At 34.7% G+C, this 23286-nt stretch overlaps 4 protein-coding genes across 5 annotated transcripts; 2 read left to right on the top strand and 2 right to left on the bottom strand.

The window, feature by feature from the left end:
- Positions 1-211: 211 nt before the first annotated feature.
- Positions 212-6257, bottom strand: LOC146167049 (general transcription factor 3C polypeptide 5-like). The gene is made up of 12 exons (XM_083389317.1): positions 6069-6257; positions 5806-5912; positions 5227-5328; positions 4881-5096; positions 4367-4541; positions 3763-3970; positions 3284-3492; positions 2879-2938; positions 2372-2511; positions 1779-1921; positions 1040-1117; positions 212-530 (listed from the first exon to the last, which is right to left on the bottom strand). Exons 1-12 carry the CDS (start codon positions 6198-6200, stop codon positions 457-459), a joined length of 1644 nt encoding a protein of 547 aa, XP_083245443.1. The 5' UTR covers positions 6201-6257; the 3' UTR covers positions 212-456.
- A 778-nt stretch (positions 6258-7035) lies between these two features.
- Positions 7036-9459, bottom strand: LOC146167048 (ciliary microtubule-associated protein 3-like). The gene is made up of 6 exons (XM_083389275.1): positions 9299-9459; positions 8492-8643; positions 8088-8177; positions 7701-7843; positions 7281-7398; positions 7036-7204 (listed from the first exon to the last, which is right to left on the bottom strand). Exons 1-6 carry the CDS (start codon positions 9309-9311, stop codon positions 7136-7138), a joined length of 585 nt encoding a protein of 194 aa, XP_083245401.1. The 5' UTR covers positions 9312-9459; the 3' UTR covers positions 7036-7135.
- Positions 9460-10544: 1085 nt separating this feature from the next.
- On the top strand, positions 10545-16179 carry LOC146167047 (retinol dehydrogenase 7-like). Of its 2 annotated transcripts, XM_083390422.1 has the most exons (8): positions 10545-10696; positions 11899-11948; positions 12314-12470; positions 13107-13265; positions 13470-13572; positions 13815-13972; positions 14899-15071; positions 16005-16179. In XM_083390422.1, the coding sequence occupies exons 1-8, from the start codon at positions 10591-10593 to the stop codon at positions 16080-16082; spliced, it is 984 nt and encodes a 327-aa protein (XP_083246548.1). In that variant the 5' UTR covers positions 10545-10590; the 3' UTR covers positions 16083-16179. The 2 variants fall into 2 exon arrangements, with proteins under 2 accessions (XP_083246548.1, XP_083246555.1); XM_083390429.1 differs by lacking the exon at positions 10545-10696 and having other exon boundaries at positions 11908-11948; positions 12250-12470.
- A 2318-nt stretch (positions 16180-18497) lies between these two features.
- Positions 18498-23121, top strand: LOC146167046 (dehydrogenase/reductase SDR family member 9-like). Its single transcript, XM_083385314.1, has 8 exons — positions 18498-18606; positions 18928-18977; positions 19329-19488; positions 19727-19885; positions 20218-20320; positions 20906-21063; positions 21825-21994; positions 22867-23121. The coding sequence occupies exons 1-8, from the start codon at positions 18498-18500 to the stop codon at positions 22942-22944; spliced, it is 987 nt and encodes a 328-aa protein (XP_083241440.1). The 3' UTR covers positions 22945-23121.
- The last annotated feature ends 165 nt before the right edge of the window (positions 23122-23286 follow it).

Genomic DNA, 23286 nt, shown 5'->3' with positions numbered 1-23286 from the left:
TCTATCTGATTAACTGTAATGATACACTCTATTATTACAGATACATACATAGCGAAGAATTAAAATTTAATGCTTGTAAGCTGGTTTACAGTTTCTGCGCATTTAGACTGTTAAATCAATACGGGCTTGTAATAAAAAACAACATATTACATACAATTCAGTTTATTACAATAACGTTCATTCATCGCGAATGTAATCTTAACGGCACAGGATTCGATTGTGTACTGCAAGAACGTCGCATCTATAAACGAACAGAAGTTGTCATCAAACTGAAGAAAGAATCAAATAGAAAGCCAAACTGGCGATCTTAAAACAGAACTCTTTGTCTTTGGTTATCACATCATGGCAACGTTTGATCAGCAATTTTGCTGGAAAAAACTGAATCCCGGGACCCGCAACCGTGGACTTCTTTTCTAGCTTCTCATTCTTATTTCCCTTCTGATGGACCCCACCGTGTCACTTGTCCTCTTCGTCGAAATACCAACCTCCGTCTTCCATCGCCTCCAACTCATCTTTGTCGTCTTCTTCATCTGCCAAAAAATACATAAGGCTTAGGGCTGCCGCGCAAAAAATCTACCAAGATTAAAAATCAAGGCAAAACTGGGAATTAAATAGTATAACACGAATATAGTTCATGATTCTTGTTGTAAAGGGCTTGACAAGTGGCGTGTTAAGGTCTGGCGATGTTCGACTCTTCCATCCTAAATTACCCCCTTATCTTTACGCCCTTTTCTAAGGGACCTAAAAAAGTGACGTTGATTTTCTTTTGGACTTGTTTTCGTTATAAAAATTACAACATAAAACAAAACAGTATGTTTTCAAAATAAAACAGTATGTTGTATTTTGTCAAAAGAACTAGCTTTATAATGGGGAAACTATAACTTACATTACAATATATGTCTGAAAAGCACATTTAATTTGATATCGGCTGCCACCCTAGTATCCAACGAAAATACAACTTGGCATCGAGTACCGACATCGCTAGTTTGAATTCCGTTACACGGCTAGTTTATAAGTTATGCAAAGTGAAGCTACGTACCATCTACGTCCATGTTGAGTTCTTCATCCAACTCTTCATCTTGGGTCGTTTGTTCCCCGGAGGTAGTCTCCTCTTCGTCTGAATAGAAAAGATTAGAAATTTGACACTGACACCAAGTAGCAATGTTTCCATATTGAAATTTTGTCGCCAACTCGAAAAACAGGATCACGGACGATCACAGCCGAATTAACATCCTAAATACCAATCGACAGTGTGGCCCTGATTGCATCACTTAAACTTATTTGAGGACTCTCTCCACCTCGGAGGTAGACAAATGATTGTCAGATACAAACTCGAGGGTCTCTGAGCCCTCAGTAAAAAATAATAAACAAATTTGAACAATGTGGAACGAAGAATTTCCGTCGTTTTCATTCTAGCGAATCCATCAATTTTGGGGCGTTTCCAGAAATTTTCTTTGGCATTGAGGCCCGGCAAATTTCTGAGCTTAAAAAAAATGCCAATTGATCAATTTTATCGACCAAGGCGATGGATTCTGGTGATCCTACCGATCCTGCATATATTTGTTTCCATGATTTAAAACGCTTCTAAAACCCACGCATTTTCCGCTAAGCGCGTGCAACGCTTAATTGCATGTTGACGGTGATGTCCAAAATCACTCTTCTATAGGGCGTTTTCATTTTTTGCTCTTGCGCATTTTTCGCGGCACCTTGATGTAAAGATACCAACGCGACATAGACCGAGATTATAATAGTTTTATACTAATAAAATAAATCGTCACCTGAACCGTCGCTTGTTTCCCCCGTGTCCTGGGAATCGTCTTTGTTCTGCGAGGCGAGCGACAAAGCGGCGCTTTTTTTCTTCCACGCGCTGTGGTATCCCTCCGCGCCCTTTTCCGACTCCTTCTTCAGCTTGCTTATCGTTCTGCCAGGACAAAATACAACATCGCATCGCTATACGTAAACGCGTGTTATTAAAAAAATATAATGCGAATTGCGAGAAATCCGATAAAAATAATCCTTTCTTGCAAAGTTTTCTTTAAAAATAACTAACGGATTTTTTTGGTTGCAAGAAAATAAGTTACTACTACTAGGTGATTTTGCTTTTTAGTTTTTTTGTTGCATGTTTGTAACTGTATTGCAGCACTTAACGATTACTGTATAATACAGTACCAAGGCAAACTATACGTTTCAATTTTAATTAGGAAATCTGTTTTTAAAAAACTCTAGCGATTTGTTGACATATAAATGTTTCTCTTTTTACTACGATTCGACACTTAATTTTTTTATTTTTAGTAAATACCAATCATAAATCAAAACTTTTTTCCATCGTTACCCGAAGTGTCCCAAAGTATTTCTTCCCTAAACCACACACCTGAACACGTCTTTGGTTATGATCTCGCGGACTTGGGTGGTGGTTTTAGGTGGAAACCAGCCGTTCTCTTTGGTGCACACGGCGTCCGAGTTGGTCTGGCTCACCAGGCGCTCGGCCTCCGGCAAAAGAACGTTGCACGCCTGAAAAGGGATTGTAGAGAAATAACAGTAATCCACGAGGCAATAATGCCGGTGGCGGAATTGTGAGATGACTACAGACTAGTTGTGTTCGGTCTACATGTTTTGGGGCTTTCAAAGCGACGACAGCCATCTTTCCGCAGAAAAACTACTTACAGTTCCAATTCTAGCAAACTATGGTGTATTACGACATTTGAGGATTTTTACCAGTCACGACTTTTTGGAGAAGCCTTGTTCGTGTCTTTTTAACATATTGTTCGTCGAACTAATTGAGTGATATGTGTAACGTAATTCAATAAGTAGTTATAAAAATACAACATAATAACAAAACAAAAAAATATAAGACGATATGTAGAAAAATGTCGCTAACCATGTAGAACATTTGTCTGTGGGGCGGAAGTCTTCCCTCTCTGTACACAGCATACGATTCCTGAAAAAAACAAAACAATTTACAAGTTTGTTAAACCGACAGTTTTCCCAAAAAACATGACACGATTAAACTAGATTTCAGTTGCATATTTACACATCTTTTCGCCAGTGAACAACAGGTGTTTTTAACATGAATTGCTTTATGACGTAACTTTTTGACGTCATCCCAAAATTTCGCGTGCCACCCACTCTAAATTTCGTTAATAAAAGGAGATTGAACATGCTTTTCTAATCAGAGTATTATAGTAATTCGTAAAAAAGGATTTCATTTTCAGTTTAACAATGGTAAATTTCTGTAATACAGTTGTTGTAATGAATAAATATTAAACCCCTGCTTTTAACTTACATCATAGACCTGGGTCTTTATTTGTGCACCACTTGGTGGGGTTGATGAGGTACTGGCAGACGCTGTTTCAGTCGGGGCTTCCCCAGCTATGCTGGACAGAACTGATTTGCTGGAGTTGGACACGTTTTTGCCCCTGGTTTGCAGATTGGGCAGCTTGTAGCTAAACGTGCTTCGCTTTGCTTTGATTGGTATATGTGGTGTGTGCATACCTGGAAAAGAAACATGCACAACATTGAGATTACTTGGAACATTTGTCCAGATAGCAGTATTTATTAGTGCTCCACAATCCTTCTCTGCAAAATTGGTGTAATCATTGGTGCTACTTTGTAGTCGTGTCCTAAAGTTTTCTTTTTAACTGGTTACAGCATCAATCATAAAATCCATATTGAACAGTTACTGCATATCATAATTTTACTGATGGATCGGTTAGTGCAATTCTACCAATATTTTCCTGCTTTACAAATTAATCTCACACTAACCTCGTCGAACACGGAAGTCAATAAGTTGATATTTCTTTGCCTCAGGATGCTCTTTGGGGTCGTAGCCAAAACGAATCCACAAACACCGCCACGGTCCAGTGAATACATAATAGGCTACCAGCGGAAGAAGGTTTTTTAAACTGTCTCGTAGTGTTCCCATTTTCACTAGAAGGGCATTTTTAGACCAAATTGGCTGCTCCTCAAATAACTAAACAGTAATATTTTTTATTATAGAATTTATAAGTACAGTTTATTTAAAGAGATAAGTCTGTTTTAAAATAGTACATCTTGTTAAAATAACAAAGCATTGAGTTTTTCTCTACTTGTTTCACTTCCTTAGTTTTATATGTTAGGGATAGGGTTATTTTAGTTGTGAAGTCAACATTCATACTAGTACGATAAATAAGTGGTAAGCAAAGTAAACTGGCTGGAACAAATAGATACTATTGTGTAGGTTTTCTCACAATGCAGTAACAAGGTATATAAAAAAATGTTTTTTTGCAGTTTTTGAACAAAATTTACAATAGTCTCAAAAATCCACGCATGAAATTGACATAATTTAGGTGATACAACTCAGGATAGCTACAAATTTAATTAAAAAAACCTTTGCTAGTTTTTCCTTTAGAGCTCCCAGGAATGATGAATGCGATTCAAAGAACTTAACAGCTGGCGGCAAAGGCTCAGTGGGGACACGGTCCTCAAATGTACAACAACTTGCATTGTGAAAGCGGTGAGGGCGAGAAACACCAATCTTTGAGGGTGATGTAGTTGAGCATGCTCTGTGAAAAAAACAAAAATATATGCTGTGACCCTGTGACAATGGCACTCATCTTGCTTCAGGGAGAGCTTGCATATGTTTTACACTTGAAATTATCAAACTCAAGAATCTTGACATAAATATTGTTGTTTAAAACAGTATTCTTGCATCCCCATATACAGTATCAACTGTTTACTGTTAAAAATTGCTACAAAGAGGAAAGGTATTGTACACAGTCAGCTTTATTCCATTTTGGTTAAGTAAAACTGAGCTATATAGATTTCTAATTGTCACAAAGCACAGTAATGAATACAACTTTGGAAAGCTTTTAAAATCTTTTTTCAAAAAATTAATAACTTACTTGTAAAGTTTTACACTGTTTTTGTACTCATAATCTTGAGGAGTGTCCAGTCTTGCAAATATTGGTGGTGGAATAAATAATGGAGCTTCACGAGTAAATACTTTCCTATCCCTGTGCAGTTTGTCAACTGTTAGATACGGAATCATGTTGATGAAATCACCAGTTTCTTTGTCTTTTGTGGTGGGCAGATATTGGAAATCACATAGAGATGTAAATCTTGAAATAAAAAAATATTCTGTGAGGATTTTATGTCAAATAGGTGTGTGAACTCCCCAACTTTTATCAACAGATATATATTCACATAATTTGTTTGAAAATTAACAAAACATTTACTATTACCACTCACGTGAAAACATCATCAATGACACCGACAATTTCTTGTTTATATTTAAATTCTTCTGTTGAATTTAAAGAGTTGTCTTTGCTTTTTCGACGGTATTTGCTGACTCTTATAAAATTCAAACAAATTGAAGAGTTAAAGGAAAAAAATTATTTTCAAAAATAAAATACAAATACTAAGTTAAAACCAAGCCATGATAACATGAACAGAGTTCTTTGAAATTTATTACAAGTTATCATGGATAAAAAGTGGTAGTTTACAAATCAGCAGACAAACTTTTTTAGCAATAAATCCTTCTAGAAACTAGGGCATATTTTGCAGATGCCTGGCAAAAAGTTTGGGGGATGGGTGCATTAAAGGTCAAAAGTACATCTCGCTTGTTTAACATATTGAAAAATCAGGGTTTATTATTAACTTTTTAAGTCTGTTAAAAAGAAATTGCATGTGAAGTTGTCTTACTTTCCTCTGATAATTAATATAAGTTTTGCTTCTTTAAAAACCAGAATTACACACTTCTTTATGAGCAAAACAAGTGGTGTAGTAAAACAAGGACAGAAACACTATCTATACTTTAGTTAAACTAACTTGAGCAGAAGTGATGTACATGTTGACCTATCTGCACACACAGGTTTGCAACAAGGATCTTTTGGGCGAAATTTTAGGTCAAGGCGCTTTGAAGGATCGTTGTAAACCTTGAAAAAAAAATACAGCAATTATATCAACATGATAATTTTGAAACTAGGCGTGAATATACTATTAAACCAATTTCCATAGGATTTATTGATGAGGGTTTAAAATAGTTTCGGTCAACAGATGCTTAAGAAATTATTATAATTCCTAAATAATACCTTTTGAATATGCGTCAGACCGCCCAGAGTTTCCAACATTTTCTCCTGATTTTGTACTATTCCAGGATACTCAACGTTCACAAAAGAAACGTTATCAGGGCAAGTGATTTTACGATTTATATTTTCCGTCATTTTAAGTTTAGGCTGGTAACTGTGTTGAAGTTAAATTAGAAACATGCTAAAAAGTTATTTTTTTAAGGTACAAGTCAACAATGTGCAGATTTGTTGAACGCCACATACGTATGGATGCTGCGTATGAGCAATCATGCAGAACATTAATACTCTTAAACATGACAAAGATTGATGTTCATTACAATAAGGATTATATTCCAAATGCCTTTATAGAATAACTGACTTTTCTAAACATTGACGATAAGTTATCTGTTAAAATTATTAAAAGAAACCATTACACGAGAAAGTGGTGTTTTACAAACACGCCCTATTTTCTCGACGTATTAGACCATGCCTAATGTGCGCGCTAGGATTTCCCCTTTGACAAACCTTTGTTACCAGTTTTTAAAAAAAATGTTTATTTCGGAAAGCAAAAAACACATTTAACAAACCCATGTTTGTTTAAACACAACTTGTTTATTGATTTAACTAGGTGATTATGTTACAATTAATCTATAATGTACTGAACTGACAAAACTTTATACAAATTTACTGCAACTATATTAAGCTGTAATGATGTATTTTTGTCAAAAATTTATGCATAACTTTTTGTTTAAGAAAACAGCAATTTAAAAAAAGAAGCAAAATCCAGCAAGGTTACACTTTAAGGTATATGTAAAAGGTCCATTGGTATAAAATACTGTTTTAGAAAGACTGAAAGTAGTGCTATTAATCAACATTTTAACAACATATAAAAACAACAAACATGTTGTATTGTACTTACATGATTGGACTAAGATGACAATGGAGCACAAAAAGTACACTTAAGTAACACAAAAATCATCAACTAAAACAGTGATGTAACAACTGGATTGGTTTATTGTGAGCATACACTATGATGTAAAACACATGACAAAAGGTTGCAAATAAATTTAAAAAACTTAATAATACTGAGTCTATTCAAAGTAAAGCTTGAAGTAAGCAACTCTGTTTCTAAACTTTCGAAACTCCTTATCGCCCAACAACTGTGAAATAAAAAAAACAAAAGTTAGAGATACCAGATATGGCAGAACAGCTATTGTTTTTCTAAATTTACTTTACCTCAGTTTTTAAAGTCCTCTTTGTAAAATTAGGTTCAATAGGGGTAATTGGGGCGCCAAATTGCTGCGGCCACTTAACTTGTCGGTTTCGCGGCACATCATGTTCGTATATCCCTGGCCTGTTGATCAAAATGGATACGGTATCTACTTAAACTGCATATACAGTAGAATGTAAGATTTTTTTCAATAGGTACCATATCTTGTTTATGGAAAATTCTTCTACAACCCTATAGAATTTTAAGTTCAAAAACATTGTTTTATCATCATTTGAATAATACTGTTATACTGTTATATATATATTTGTATCACGATTATTTGATACAAAACAACGAGACTTTGTTAGAAGGGTACACGTTTCATTTTAAAGCTTTACTTTCTAACTACTTTGAATGTGTATGCTATATCATCGGAAAAGTCTTACCCTGGTGTAATCATGGGATCTTGTGTGAGTTCTTGGAATCTGATGGCAGAGGTCTCAAATGGTTTGTAGGCAGGTTTTGGTTTCACACGGTTTGTCCAGTTTGTTTGGTAAACTGTCGGACTTGGAGTCACAAGTTGATGGACCTGTCATAATACTAGGTTTAAAAATACACCTACAGGCAAAAATAACTTTTTAAGTCAAAATCTATTAATGTTTATTGTCTATGGGAGATTCCTTACAAACAAAAGTGTCTAATCAACAAATAATATGACATTTTTTAATTTGAAATTACTTTGTTTTTAAAACGAGTAAGTATAATAGAATTATTGGTTTTCAATAAATTTGTTTGACAACTACAGTAAAAAAAACAGTACACTGCTTTCTTACTTTCTTAAATCTTGGGTCAGTCCTGGAGCCATAAGTATAGCCACGCTTGCTGCAAATCCATTTGTCAAGGTTGTATGTAAAGCTGCTGACCTACAGTAATAGAAAAAATAGATTTTTTAACAAAAAACAAGAAGTAATTTTTTTATTTTTACCCAGGCTTAAAAAAAGTTTTTTATTGCATTTTGGTTGTATTTATTCTCAATTTAATTTTGATTGAATCCATTACAATAATCATAAAATCATGAGGGTTTTGCCTTTATCTGCAAATTTTGTTTTAAGTAGAACTAAAAAAGAGCATAAAACAGTTGTATAATTAAATGAAAGTAGTGTTAAAAAATAAACAAGCACAGCATACATTTGGTGTATGATTCAAATTTACAATGAAAATAAAAACTTTTTGTTGCCTCATTATTGTTATAGCAGCCTGGGCCCCTGTGTGGGGCTCCTCTTAGTGGATAAAGTTCATTCCCCGTTCTGTCCGGAGCGCAAATGTGTGGGAACAGGCCTCTGTCCAAGGTGGTTCCAAATGAAATTGATTTTTTGTTGGGATCTTCAACTGAATCAAAAAATAGTGAAATGTACAAATGCAACTTTATTAAGCAGTGTTGAAAAAGTCATTCCAAAAAAAAATTTTAAGATCAAGTCTCAGTTAAGTATTCTTTACAAAAAGTCTTAATCTTACTCGAGTCATTCACGAAAAAATAACGAGTCAAGTCGCATATTAAGCCATTGTCATAACAAGTCATACCATTTGCATCCACATTAAAAATTAATTTACCAAAATTGGGAAACTTTTCTGTTGCTTAGAATCATAAAAAAATAAAACCAAAACTTATAGCATTAAAACTGTTGAACAGGCAGAAATTGGGCTATAAATTAACTAATTTAATGAAAACACTACAGCTAAAGTCATATCATTTTGTCCAAAATACCTAAATCAAGTCATTTAAAAACTCTGACTTAAGTTAAGTCATTGGCATCCAGTTAAGCCACAAACACTGCGTAGTGCGTAATGGACTATGTTTTTGTAAAAATGTTATGAACACAATACTAGTTAATGCAGATACAAGTAAAGTTAAACTTATAACACCCAAATTAGGTTATAGTAAAATTACAAATAATGACAGTGCATATGTTGTAATTTTATTATTGTTAAGTGTATGAAGAAAGCAGTACATTACAATACTGTCACACACAACACACTTACTTACACTCCTCATACATGATGGACGGATAAAGCAGATGATTTCCTACGCCCAAGTACTAATGAGGGTTGATAAAAGCACATGAAACTACAATTGATTTTGATGCTTTATCAAATATATACATATTTAAATGATGTGGCAAAAAAGCACTGAAGCAATTATGAAGTAAGAACTTGAATAGACTCAAATGCATTATAAATCACAGTAGGAACAACAAATTTGCAATTCTTCTATTGCAGTCGAAAGTCTACTGGTGGACATCCTCTCCAGTATTACCTGACTGAAACTAATGCTTACTTGGAAAACTTAGTGATTAATAGAGCACCTAAAATGTGGTAAATTTGTGAACTGCACCAAATTTACACTAAACAAGATATTTGGGCGCTGGTCTAGAATCCTACCACAACGCGCATTATTTGGGTTAGGTTGCGGGTTAGCGTTTGGGTTAAGGTGGGTCAAGTATTATTATTAAATAAAGAATATAATAATACTTGACCCACCCACACCCAAACGCTAACCCGCCACCTAACTCAATTTTGTGCGTTGATTTCATAACTGTGGTAGGATTCTAGACCAGCGCCGATATTTGTAAGTATGGAATTACTGTCTTCAGTGATTTCGGTTAAAGTCTACTCATGGCATGAAAGTAAACAAATGAACCATTCTACTTAACTTAATTAGGTTAGTAGGATGTAATGTATGGAATACGTGATGATAACTATATTTGATATGCTGAAAACTCATTTCCCTGTAGAAGTTAAATAGTGTTCTCTTTAGAAGTTACCTTTCTCCTCTTCGTCAAATCTGTATAGATTTTCTATACTTCCCTCTAACGTAGCAACTCTTATCATTGCGTTTGGCCTTTTTTCTGTCTGATAAAACTGAAATTTAAAAGCCTAACTTTATTGTTTTTAAGAAATAAATTCTTTCTGTATACATTCCGTCAAAAACTTTCCATCGCCATGACAATCGATTTAGCGCCGCTGGCGGATGGTTTCATAACCACATTAAATAAATCTCCAATCTAACCACTTTTATAGTCAATGGATGTAAACTAAGCTTTATATCGATATTAATTTACAATAAATAGTATTTTATTACTTAAAAATCAGAATAAACAGTGTATTTTAGTTAAATATTAATTTGCTGTATCATGTAACGTCACTGCTTTTTTACACATAAAGTAACGCTTGAGTAACTTCATAAGGTCAGAAATGCGAATAAAGTTGCGAGTTGCGACTTTTGCTTAGTTGGTTTGATTGCTGACGTTAGGTTGCAATTCCAAGCTTGCAATCAGCATGTGGTTCTACCTTTTGTGTCTGATTGTTGTGGGATACTGGGCTGTGAGATTCCTTCGAATGCTAAAGATAAGCAATCTGCATGATAGGCATGTCTTCATAACAGGTCAGTAGCAACAAAATTAACTTATGCGTTGACCAAAGGGAAGTACGCAGCTCGAAATTATTTGCTCAATATCTCCGGAAGTAAACAAGATATCGATCTGAAATTTTTACACATTACTTAAAGCAACCTAAGCTAGCCAGCAATCAGACTTTTTTTTAAAAAAACCTTTAAAATATTAATATTCATATTTATGAATATTAATATTCAGTAATATTTGGCCCTAAAATTAAAATGTGCCCCAAGTGACTTGCATAGGGTGATAGCTACGAGTCTACTCTTTAAAATGAGATATGACTTGACCTCCCAATTATTCGGGGATAAGTTATTAATATTTCTTCAAACATTCATCTTTATTTCTCGAGTTATGGGACTTTTGCTTTTTTGTCCAATTTGAAATTATCGACGTTTATAAATGTTTGAAGAAATATTAATAACTTATCCCAGAATAATTGGAGGTCGAGTCATATCTCATTTTAAAGAGTAGACTCGTAGCTACCACCCTATGCAAGTCACTTAGGGCACATTTTAATTTTAGGGCCAAATATTACTGAATATTAATATTCATAAATATGAATATTAATATTTTAAAGTTTTTTTTAAAAAAAAATCTGATTGCTGGCTAGCTTAGGTTGCTTTAAGTAATGTGTAAAAATTTCAGATCAATATCTTGTTTACTTCTGGAGATATTACGCAAATAATTTCGAGCTGCATACTTCCCTTTGGTTTGTTAGATGTATAATAAAATAGGGCTCCATCGACTTGGTACGTAGAACGTAACGTAAAAAAACATAAAAATCTATAAATGCTGCTTACAGCAACCACATCAAACTGAAGCGCTAAACCACACCCTAAACCGCACCCTCTGAGGGTAACATATTAACCATTTTGGCGCTGGTCTAAAATCCTACCACAATTATTAAATCAACGTACAATATTTGGGTTAGAGTGCGAGTTAGCGTTCAGGTGTGGGTGGGTCAAATATTATTATATTCCTTATTTATTAACAATACTTGACCCACCCTAACCCGAACGCTAACCCAACAAATGTGCGTTGTAGTAGGATTCTAAACCAGCGCCAACATTTTATTCTACTAATCTATCAGTCAAAAAGGTAGAACTGTTTCATTTTGATTTAGAATGGAAAATCCTAAGTTTTATATCTTGGTGTTGAAAATAGTTTGGTAACAACTGTTTTGTTTTAGGATGTGATCGAGGCTTTGGCCGACGTTTAGCTGTAAAACTGGATAAAATGGTAGGTAATAAATTAAGTTTTGGCCTAAAGATACCTTGCTTTACTTGCTTTTAAGTGGTAGTATGACCTAAATGAATAAGTGGTATGATTTGGAGGACATCACTGTTATTCAAATGGCTTTTAATCCATATTTGTCGATTATTTACATATACTTTGCATCCATAACAAAAAAAAATGAGTCCAGCTCTTTTAATAAAGCAAATGAATTACTTATTTTATGTCCAGTTTAAGTAAAATGAAAGGAAAATATACTAAATTTTTGTTTATAAGAAAATAAAAAGGACCTCGATTAACTCAACAGTTATCAATGAAAAAAATAAATTGGAATCGTGTTACTTCGAAAAGCTGCAAGTAATACTTGACAGGGCTTGCATGTTTTTGCTGGATGCATGGATGAAAAGTCAATCGCCGAGCTTACTGACGAGTGCAGCAGTCGCTTCAAGGCACTCAAGGTCGACGTGACAAGGTCAACTGACTTAAAGCAAGCTGCAAGGAGTGTGAAGAAATCCCTGGGCGATAAAGGTATAGTAGTTTTTTTGTTTTATGTAAGTTGGAATGGGCCGCATAACATCTAAATTATATGTCAACCTAAAATAACCAATATATATTATGCAAGTGGTTTAAATTTGCAAATGCATAGCAAAATGTATAATTTCAGATATTTTATACATGTCATAATGAAGTATTTTGTTTTTTAAATACTATTTGTATAACATTTATTGATATTAATATTTTCTGTTTTGTTGTTGATTTTTTGATAAATTGCAACAGGTATTAAGTTTATTTAATTGCAGATCCATAAGAATTATATAAGTGGGGTAAAGAAGTTACCTTGATTTACAAACAATTAAATAAATCCTTATGTATATTAAAATTTTCATTTTCTTTTTTATACATGTCATAATGAAGTATTTTGTTTTTTAAATACTATTTGTATAACATTTATTGATATTAATATTTTCTGTTTTGTTGTTGATTTTTTGATAAATTGCAACAGGTATTAAGTTTATTTAATTGCAGATCCATAAGAATTATATAAGTGGGGTAAAGAAGTTACCTTGATTTACAAACAATTAAATAAATCCTTATGTATATTAAAATTTTCATTTTCTTTTTTTAATACTAGCTAATCTCTAAAATGTATTTATTTATTTACAGCTCTGTGGGGCCTGGTTAACAATGCTGGTGTTAGTGACAGTAGTTTACCTTTTGAGTGGCTTAACAAGGATGATTACAAGCGTGTTCTGGATATCAACCTATTTGGCGTTATTGACACAACAACGCATTTCTTCCCATTAATAAGAAAAGCAAATGAAGGTGGCTAAATTGTGTTATGTTGTTATTATTATATCAAACATATTAAATATAGCTGTATAAAACATATTAAAACTTTTATTATAATTAATGGCGAACAAGTGATCTCATAATTATTTCTTATAGTTAAGTTGTCTAAATCTTAGGTATCTTTGCAATGCTCTGTATTCCTGAAAAAACTGCCTAACTAGGTATTAAACATTATAGGAAGAATCGTAAACATTGCAAGTCAGTATGGCCGGTTTGCTCCCTTTGCTGCTCCATACACTGTCTCAAAGTTTGGGGTTGAAGGTTTCTCTGATGGGTTAAGGTAAATTATTGTTGCTAATAACTTCAAGTGTGAAAAAAAGTCCGGTTTTTAAATTGCCAAGTGGTTGATTAAAAGCACTCATTTACATATATAAAATATTGTTTTGAAAAAAATGTATGAAGTCGGGTATCTAATCTATGTATTTATTTTTTATCGAATGCTGGTTTACAAGGATTTTTTTATCCAGTTTTTAAACCAATCAATGTTCTACAAAATTTTAATAACAACCTTACTATTTATAGTAAAGAAGCTGCTGTCTTCAACGTGTCAGTGCACACATTAGAGCCTGGATTCTTCAAGACCAGCATTTTAGAAGGAAGGGAAGAAGATTTAAGGAACAGATGGAAAATGCTGGATCAAGCAACTAAAAGCGTATACGGGGATGAATACCTAGAATCAAGTAAGAGCTAGTAAAAGTTTTGGCAACCAAAAACGCAACGTTATAAAGATACTGTAAGGAAATGGGATTTGAGGAAACTGCTTAAATTGTGACGCGAGTCACATTGTCTGTTGTTTATTGTATTCAAATACGGCCGTTCACTGCTAATCGTTTTTTACGTCTGGTTTCATCCTTAACATTCGCGTCCTAAACACACAAATTTTACTGTTGTACAGGTATGTTAACCTTCGAAGTCTGTGTTTCTTAACATTTTTAGCGCTCGTACCCTTCGAGCTTTCGTGAAATTTTCTCGAACACCCGTCTACAATGATCGACGGAAATAAATAAAATGGTATTAATAGGAATTAAACTCAGTGTATTTATAAATAACTTTCGTGTTAAATCCAACAGTCTTGTAAGTTCAACAATATTTACAACACACAAACAATCAGTCAAAATTCACACTGCATGTCGCACCCCCTGCTTTGGTGCTTCGTACCACCAAGGGTTACAAGTACCCCTGGTTAAGAACCCCGGTTCTAAGTGGCGAAGTTTATTATTTTCGTCACTAATAGCTTTCGTGTGGTTTACACTACATAACAACGTAGACATTTACTTATTTTAGTTGGTTCGCTATTTACAATAAACCAAAAAATAATAATATTAGAACAACTAAAACAGAAAAACGATACATAAAAAATGTGATTATTTTTTAGATTTTACGTGAATAACACCTGGAACACACGCTCTAACCCAGTTAACCCAGGAACGCACCCTCTTAAAATTAAATCACACATCAGACTATTATAAATGGAAAATGAAGTCAATACGTCGTTAATATTTCACCAAACCGATAATGTAACGTGCCTGTGTCAAATCTTTGACACGTCTTTTCGATTGACTTTACCATCTTATCCACACATTTAAATCCGCCAAACCATTCGCAGATATCAAGGTGTTAGAGCACATGAGAGACGTTCTGTCGTCAGATGACCTGGATCAAGTCGTTGATGCTTACACACACGCACTGTTGGCGAGATACCCCAAGGAAAGGTACATCGTGGGCAGCGAAGCCAAGTACTTCTTCATACCGCTTTCGTACTTGCCGATATTTTTGCAGGTAAGTCAAGACAGCGAGTCACGACTCATTTGTTATTAAAAAAAATGTTTTTTATTTATTTGTTTATTTTTTTCACTGTAAATAAAATACAGCGACAGGAAATCTTTAGTTGACTATATCTATCCAGTGAGACACAAACGACCGAAACTAAATATATAATTTGGCAAAAAGCAAATGATGTGTACCCATTAACTTGCTAAATGACAACTAAGTTAGAAAATGCGCACATAAACAGCAACCACTATGGCCGAAAACACTTTGTTTTAACAAAAGTTTTTGAGTGTGTGCGCAATCCAATTTTCATTTCACGCAATTTATACGCCCCAAGGCGCAAAAAATCCATTTTTAAATACCTACACTCTGAAAGTATTTCATTCTGCTTAGTGCCAATCCAAGTAGATTTGAATGCACATTGTTCGCAAAATACATAGGCGTATGCCCGGGAGCTTTAACATACCACACAGACATTATTCGCCTAAAAACGTTTCGGGCCGACAGAAACTTTGGGCTTATATAAGGCACCATGGACCTAAACTTTAAATACTCGAAAAGTTGCAAAAGTGGGATTATTATACATTTATAAACCTAACTTAACGGAAACTTGATAAAAAAACGTTAGAAAGAGTGCAAAAACAAAGCAACAACAAGGTTAAAATACCTCTGCAGTATAGACAACTTTTGGTATGTTTGCGTAACACAGTAACACACCGCTCGCGTGAGATTTACGATACTTTTCCTCGCAAATACTTCGCTCCTTGCCGCCAAAAAATCCCATTTTTGAAAAATACCCTTTTCGTTCTACTTGCTTCCCACCCATGTCTTTATTTGTTATAGTTGATCGGCAAAATACAGAGTTGTGTGCCTAGGCGCTAAAATTAATCACGAATACATTATTCCAATATAATGGTTTTAACGTTCTGTCCTGATTTTTAGATACGAATTGTCGATTACTTCAGCAAGCGAATGGGAACCCCACTACCTCGGCCGGCTGGTGGTGTGAAGAAATCGTGATTTTTTATCTTGTTGCCCGAGTAATATACGATGCACTAACGGCTCGTTTTGAAGATTTTATCGCGCGCGTGATTTTATTTAATTACAGCAATACGTCAATTTGTAACTGCCGTGGTCTATTTGAATCCATACTTAAAAAAATCATACCTCTGCTGATTTCAGCCTGTTAAAAGTATAGTGGAAAAAAACAGAAGAGACCGTATAAAAAAAATCGTTAATGTCTTTAAAAGTTTGAGTATCGTTTTTTTCCTGTTTTGACTAAACCGAGGTACTGAAGGGCTTAAACAGTGAGCCATTAAGGTTTTTACAACACTATTAAAACATTCTAGTAGCATTTTACTATAATAAAACTAAATTTTGCTCGGCCATTATTTAATTGCTGTATAAAAAAAAAATAATAATAATAATGAGATACCGCTATTTCATCTGCCTGTAAACACATCCATAGCTGTATCCTGTAGTTACAGCAACTATATTTGGGAGATAGTTTTAGAAATTTGAGAGACACTGGGGTCCATAAAGATATAGTATGGTTTCTCAGGAGGTCATGGTTAAAAAACCCTACGTTAGGATATTGTATTTTTCTTTTAATAGGGCTACAAGTCTTGTTAAATCTAAAAAAAAATCTTTTAGGTTCACAGAAATGCCAAAAGACAGTTCTTAATTAGAACAGTCTAAATCTAAAGCACCCGCCAGGGCACATAATTTTGTCTTGTGTTGTTCTGTTTGTTTACTACAGTAGACTAGTCTTCGATCAAACACGGGCTCTGGGCAGCGTGCAACCGTGCATGTTTTTCTGAATTGCATTGCACTATTCCAACGTATTTCAAACTCTTTTTATTATTTGTAGCATTATTTTGTAAAAAATTTAATGGCGGACAATGTGTGAGCATTAAAATAGTTAAAACCTAAAAAGTGTAGTTTAGTGGTTACGCTGTAGTACGCTCAAGTCGGCCATGCGTAGTTCCGGTACGCCCCAGACGCTTTCGGTGACAAATATCAATAACAACGCAAGCAAACTGCGTAGAAAGGTTTTTTGCTTGTGCGAAAAGAAAAACGTTAGCTTATTTTGCTTGCATTTTTGTTAATAAGGCTATCGGACTCCGCAAACACGTCACGCGTGATCTACTCCAGAATGTAAGGTTATTTACCGAGGTCGGTAAGCTAGTCGAGAGGTAAACCAGTTTTATAAAGCAATCAAAAGTGCGAGAAAGGAAATTGTTCACATGTGAGGTATGGCCAACATAATTGCAGTTGGGCAAAATTTGTATGGATAAATGCAATGAAAAAGACAGGCCACAGCAGATTTCGGATGGTACAACAAGAATAGATACGTATGCCAGTTTTTAAGGTTTGGCCTTACCCCAAAAGTTTTATTGTCATGCATTTGCAAGGGTTTCGCATTTATTTTTCAGTTCTGTAAAAAATATCTGGTCTGCTGCAGTTTTTAAACGCTTTAGAGATACCAATTATACATCGGTAAAGTTTTGTATACTCGAAAGAAACTTACTGCAGCACCGATTGCTATCATAAGTGCACAGCTAATACTGAATTCAAATAACACAAACGCAGTCGAGCGAAACGTGACGTAAAATTAACAATAGCTAACCCAATAGAAACATCTTTATAAAAAAAATTAAAAAATACAAGAAACATCTTTGCTGTGTTATAATTAAAAGTCCATTGCGACTTTATTTAAATTACTAATTTAGTGACTAAATCAAAATTATGATCAATAACTGTGCTGTTTATTTAGGGTCGCCGCGTTTTTTTTGTTTGGGAGGGTTTCTGTTTGAGGGGCATGGACACATTTAGAAAAGAAGTTTGGTCATAGCGTGTCATCATGGAATCTTAAAAGCGAACTAGTGATCAAATATGCAGCTGAAATTCTTCAAATATAGGGAAAATATTGCGTTTATTTGGTTTAAGGGCGCATAAACGTTCAAATTAAAAGAATACGTAACGCCTTGGACACAAGATATATGGCACGAAACAACGGGATTTGTGGTCTTATTTAGGCCTACCGTAAATTGCACTTTATATTGTTTATGAGTCACACACAGCGCAACATGTTTAGGCTATGTAGCCTATGGCGCCTTTGGACTGCTTAGATTTCCATAAAACAGACATAAACAATTGTCGCGAAACGCAAAAATACTTGTCTTTATATAGTCAAAGTCGGCAAAAAATATTGTTTGAAGGGCACATCCTGGTGCCCCCTCGCATACCACGTTTTTGGTCACAAAATGTACATTTTAAAAAGGTGATTCCAAACTGTTTTAGTCCGCTACACCACAGTAATTAAAGTATATAATCATGCATTTTTATGCATTTACCTTACATTTATTAATTATGCTTATATGCTTTATGCAGGTTTGCTTACTAAAGATTTAAGAATCACTAGACTAGACGGACATGTGGTTTTGGATTTTGTTGGCTGTTGTCCTTGCGTTTTGGCATCGACGACGTTTGAGATATAATGTGGAAATCGACGACTTATCTTCGCGACATGTTTTTATCACAGGTACGATCTGTCACTTATGCCCCAAACCATAATTTGGCATGCAAAGAATAAAATTAAATTCAAAGACGAGTTTTTAAGCATGGCATGCAAATGAGGGTAAGCACCAGGCAGTTGTGAGCGTGGATATTTTTAATTGGGGTTATATTATAAATTATAACGATGAATCTGGATATATGCTTTATGAATAGTTTAAAAAAACATTTCATTTTTTGTATATGACAGTAGGCCTTATTTGCCATTATAAAAGTAATGGTTAACATATTTGTTAACTTTGTCCTAATATTTTTACTGAGAATTTTTTTTATAATTTTTTTATCGAAGGGTGTGACAGTGGATTCGGAAGAAGGCTCGCCGAAAGATTGGTGAAAAAAGTAAGTACCGCTACCCAAATATTTCCTAAGCTTTATCGCTACACTCAACAACTATTGCTACTTTCATATGGAAACATTTAAACGACTATCGGAAAAAAAATTCCTTTAAGTGTAACAAGTTTCCCAATATACACTCTTTCCACTTCTGATTTATTTAGTTTTTTTGTTTTTGCGTGGCCTATAATAAACACTGGCTATTCTTAACAATTTCTTCCGCTGTATTGTGTGAAACCTATATATGTTGTTGCTGTTTACGCAATACTTATTAATGGGAACGGGTTAAACAGAAAGGTAACATCTCATTACTGTATATTCGTTGCTATACCACCTTTAACAGTTCTCTGGTTTTAGGGCGTGACAGTCTACGCAGCTTGCCTGAAGGAATCGTCCGTACAAGAGCTGAGGGACAAGTTCGGTGAATTTAGGATGAAATCACTCAAGCTCGATGTAACCGACCCTGAAGAAGTAAAAAGCGCAGCGGAATTCGTGAAAACAGATTTGGGAGATAAGGGTACGGGAGTGGTTAAAAATACATAATATAAAGAACGTGACATTAAATCAGTATCGTGTATTAGAAACAAAACCACACGGCCGTCATCTTTTAATGAGTAAAAACTTTTATTATACCTTACCTTTTTCCATAAACGCTGCATTTTTATATCTCGCAAAATAATTTCAATCATCGAAATAGATTCGGCCCGAAATTTAGGCGGTTAGGTCAATATCTTTTAATTTCTTGTTAACCAAAGGTCTTTGGGCGCTGGTCAATAACTCTGGAATACGCGGGGAGCCCTGTCCGTTTTACTGGTTGAACAAGCAGGACTTTGCCAAGGTTTTCGGCGTCAACTTTTTCGGGTTGGTTGACGTCACAATGGCCATGTTTCCCATCCTAAAGCGCGGAAGAGAAGGTATGCTTGTGACGTCACAGATACAGTATGCCAGGTAGCGAATTGCGGAAAGACTAAGCCAGGGGTGGACAATGGCAGCGGACCGCACGAGAAATAGAAAATGTTATACTGTGGTGAGTAAGGTCAATGAGAGGATCTGAAATATACATAGAACGAATCGATTTTGAAGTTTGGTTTAAGTATCCTTGTTATGACAAGCTGGTATACCGTGTGGTATGTATATGAGAATGCTTAACAAGTGTAATTTATTCAAAAAAATATTCGACAGCCTCACAAAAACATAAAAAGTTTTATTGAAAATTAGCTGCGGACGGATTTTTTTTTTTTTTAAGGACGGATTGTCAACATGGCAAGTTACACTGGTCGTATCGGGTTGTCCGCTTCGCCTTACGTCAGTTCGAAGTTTGCTGTTGAAGGGTTTTCCGACGGACTAAGGTAAGTTCAGGTATTAGCAGCTATCAAATATAATTGACATCCTATAACCTATTCTCTACCTAAGTTTATTGTGTTTGTTAACCTATAAACCACGGCGTTGGCTAATAATCCCGGCAAAATTGATTTCAATTAATGCTCATTCTTGCCATTCACCATTTTTAACCTGCTTATACTCTTTGACTTTCCACACTTATTTCGAACAGGCATTATGGGCTCGAACTCCTTCCCCGATATCGCATTTGTTTTCTCCCGTGTTACTTTTTTAGTTATAGTTCGACATTCGACATTTTGTAGGTAACATTTTGAACGTTTCGAATAACTCTTTATTCATTTTCAACATCAACATCAGATGTGAATTAAGAGTTGTATATGGGCTATGATGTTAGTCCCTACTATGTCTAACTAAAACCTCCAACCATTATGCTACAGGATTTTGGAAGAAAATCTCGTTTTTTCATCAGAATCTCTGTATTGCCGCCATGGTCTCCTGAATTTGTAATACTGTAAGGCTAATGACAATACGACCTGTAAAACGCTACAAACCTTTTATTCAACACTGTTCGTTTATTTTTTCTTCGTAAACAGTGTTGATATGGCCCCTTACAACATCTCGGTGCACACAATTGAACCGGGAGCTTTTCGAACCAATATCATTGAAGGATTCGATATAAGCATTACAAGACGATGGAACGCTTTGAGTCCAGCAGTAAGAGACAACATGGGCGAAGGCTTTCTTAAAAATAGTAAGGCTTGGCAGCTTCGTTTGGCTGGCTCTTATCTTGTAGCTAAGGTTTCTATACTTCTATTGTTTAAAATATTGCATAATTACAATTGTTTTTTGCAACTATAGTATATTTCTCCAGAAAAGAGTCGTGAACTAAAACATGTGACATTTATTGCATAATCCCAAATAAAAACCACTATATAATTAGAAGTTACATTAAAATTTCGGGTGTGAAATTAAACGTACGACGTTGGTGCAAATAAAACAACAAAACAAAGCCTGTTGTAAAAATAACTAGTGAAAGCCCAGAGAAGCTAAACAGAATGGTAATACCTCGTACACGTGCAATATAAATGGCGTAGGAAAAAAAAAAGAGTGTATTACAAAAAATGCAAAGGTGGATCAAGTTTGCGGGCTGCGGGTAAATTTTTGGGATCTGGCAAAGCCTTGTCAAAAACAGAAGCAAAATTCGTTTTCAATAGAGTTGAATACAAAAAAAGAATATTTCGCTCTTATACAACAGTCATCTAACCTGGACAGATCCGGTCCGCGGGGTTAACTCTATTTACTGGCCACTGGTTATTGATTGTTAAGTGATAAAAGCTCACTCAATATTTTATATATAGATTTTTCAATTTAAAGGTTATATTTGTTTATCAATAAAAAAATTGAAAAAAATTCGACGCCAAATTTAATATCCGGCCCGCCATCGTCAGACTCAGACCTTTCACTTGCTCGGCCTTTTTTTTAAATGTTTGGTCCTTCCCTATTGCGTCACAGCCCTGGATGTACTGAACCGTTTCCACGAGACTGCGTCACGTGACCTTGACCTCGTGGTGGACGCGCAGGAGCACGCGGTTCTGGGGAAGTACCCTCGCGAGCGCTACGTCATCGGCAATGACGCAAGGTTTCTCTTCGTACCGCTTTCGTTTTTCCCAGTCTGGATTCAGGTAAAGTGATCAAAATGACTTAAGTCACAATCAAAAAAAAAAAAGTCCCAGTAAAGTCATAATTAAGAAAGTCATTACCAAGTCATGTCCCCCCCCCCCCTTTTTTTTTTGTAAAACTCGGTTAATTATGAGCACTAACTTAACTACGAAACAACAGAAGCGCAACATATGGCAAGCAAATTATTTTTTTGTGCAAAAATTGAGATAAATAGTCATATTTGTTAAAACAAATGCTTAGTGAAAACACTTCATTTCAACCAAAGTCAATTGTTAAAAAGACTCATTTGTCCGAAAAGAATTGGGTCAATTCAAATAATTTGCCTAAAAGACTTAAGTTTAGTCAGGTAATTTAAAAACAGTAACTTAAGTGCACTCACATTCAGTCAAGTCATTGACTTAAGTCATTACAGCACTGGGAATCGAACTAAGGATGTCACAAACGTATTTGATTACGAGCGATGAACTAAGCAAAGTTATATTGTTTAATGATCAAATTAACAAACTGTATGAAGTTGAGATTAAAATACCATGTTAACAATATTATTGGTCGCTCTTTGTTTTAACGTTAGGGAACTCATTTGATGCCAAATTTATTTACAAGATAGAAAAAAAGCCGTGGTCAATTACTTGATATAGCTAAAAATTCCTACAACCCACCCTATAGTATTAAACGATCACCGAACGAAGACCTGAAATATCAAATTTCATTCGATATTATTATCGAAGAAACCCGATTTGGGTCACGTGTTTCAAAGTTAAACTAGGCCTAAGAGTGCATTTTACAGATTTATAGCTGCATTGAAAGTTGGATATTGTGAGTTGAAACTAAAAACCTGTTAAAATGCTTTAAAGTTTTTTTTTTTACATTTTAGAAACTGGTGTTGAAGTATCTTGGATATCTTGCCGGAATTAAACTTCCTCTGCCTGCCGATGCTGCGAAAAAGCATTAACGTTATTAACGCAAAATTTTTATGAATTGCTGGTTTTGAGCCACTGTTTTGACTGCAAGAGACTGTAGATTTATTCAGAACATTCCAGAGAAAGAATTTTGCAAATTGGAGCAAACATTAAAACTGTTTGAGAAATACGAAGAAATGGATAATACATATTAAATTCGAATTTGTTTATGCTATTTGTCTTATGTTTTGTGCGCTTATAAAATGCCAATGAATATAATTCGGTCGCCAAAATTTCTTTTTTATCATTACGTAAAAATTTCGGTCGCCGGAAAAAAGGTTCAGAAACATTGACTTATTTGATGCGCAACTATATGTTTAGCGCGCTTTACATAA

Source organism: Ascidiella aspersa, chromosome 1, assembly GCF_963924565.1.
Source record: "Ascidiella aspersa chromosome 1, kaAscAspe10.2, whole genome shotgun sequence".
Lineage (NCBI taxonomy): Eukaryota > Metazoa > Chordata > Ascidiacea > Phlebobranchia > Ascidiidae > Ascidiella > Ascidiella aspersa.
Note: the sequence above shows the minus strand (reverse complement) of the source record. Positions and strands in the feature narration are given on the sequence as shown.

Coding starts and splice junctions, on each gene's coding strand:
- LOC146167049 (XM_083389317.1), bottom strand. CDS start 6,200: ATGACGGAAAATATAAATCGTAAAATCACTTGCCCTGATAACGTTTCT. Junction 5,097..5,226: donor GTCATTGATGATGTTTTCAC/GTGAGTGGTAAT, acceptor TTTTATTTCAAG/ATTTACATCTCTATGTGATT. Junction 1,118..1,778: donor GGAAACAAGCGACGGTTCAG/GTGACGATTTAT, acceptor TTTTCTATTCAG/ACGAAGAGGAGACTACCTCC.
- LOC146167048 (XM_083389275.1), bottom strand. Junction 7,399..7,700: donor GATCCCATGATTACACCAGG/GTAAGACTTTTC, acceptor TTTGATCAACAG/GCCAGGGATATACGAACATG. Junction 7,205..7,280: donor AGAGGACTTTAAAAACTGAG/GTAAAGTAAATT, acceptor TTTATTTCACAG/TTGTTGGGCGATAAGGAGTT.
- LOC146167047 (XM_083390422.1), top strand. CDS start 10,591: ATGTGGTTCTACCTTTTGTGTCTGATTGTTGTGGGATACTGGGCTGTG. Junction 13,573..13,814: donor GGTTTCTCTGATGGGTTAAG/GTAAATTATTGT, acceptor TACTATTTATAG/TAAAGAAGCTGCTGTCTTCA. Junction 15,072..16,004: donor ACTTGCCGATATTTTTGCAG/GTAAGTCAAGAC, acceptor CCTGATTTTTAG/ATACGAATTGTCGATTACTT.
- LOC146167046 (XM_083385314.1), top strand. CDS start 18,498: ATGTGGTTTTGGATTTTGTTGGCTGTTGTCCTTGCGTTTTGGCATCGA. Junction 18,607..18,927: donor GCGACATGTTTTTATCACAG/GTACGATCTGTC, acceptor TTTTTATCGAAG/GGTGTGACAGTGGATTCGGA. Junction 18,978..19,328: donor CCGAAAGATTGGTGAAAAAA/GTAAGTACCGCT, acceptor CTCTGGTTTTAG/GGCGTGACAGTCTACGCAGC.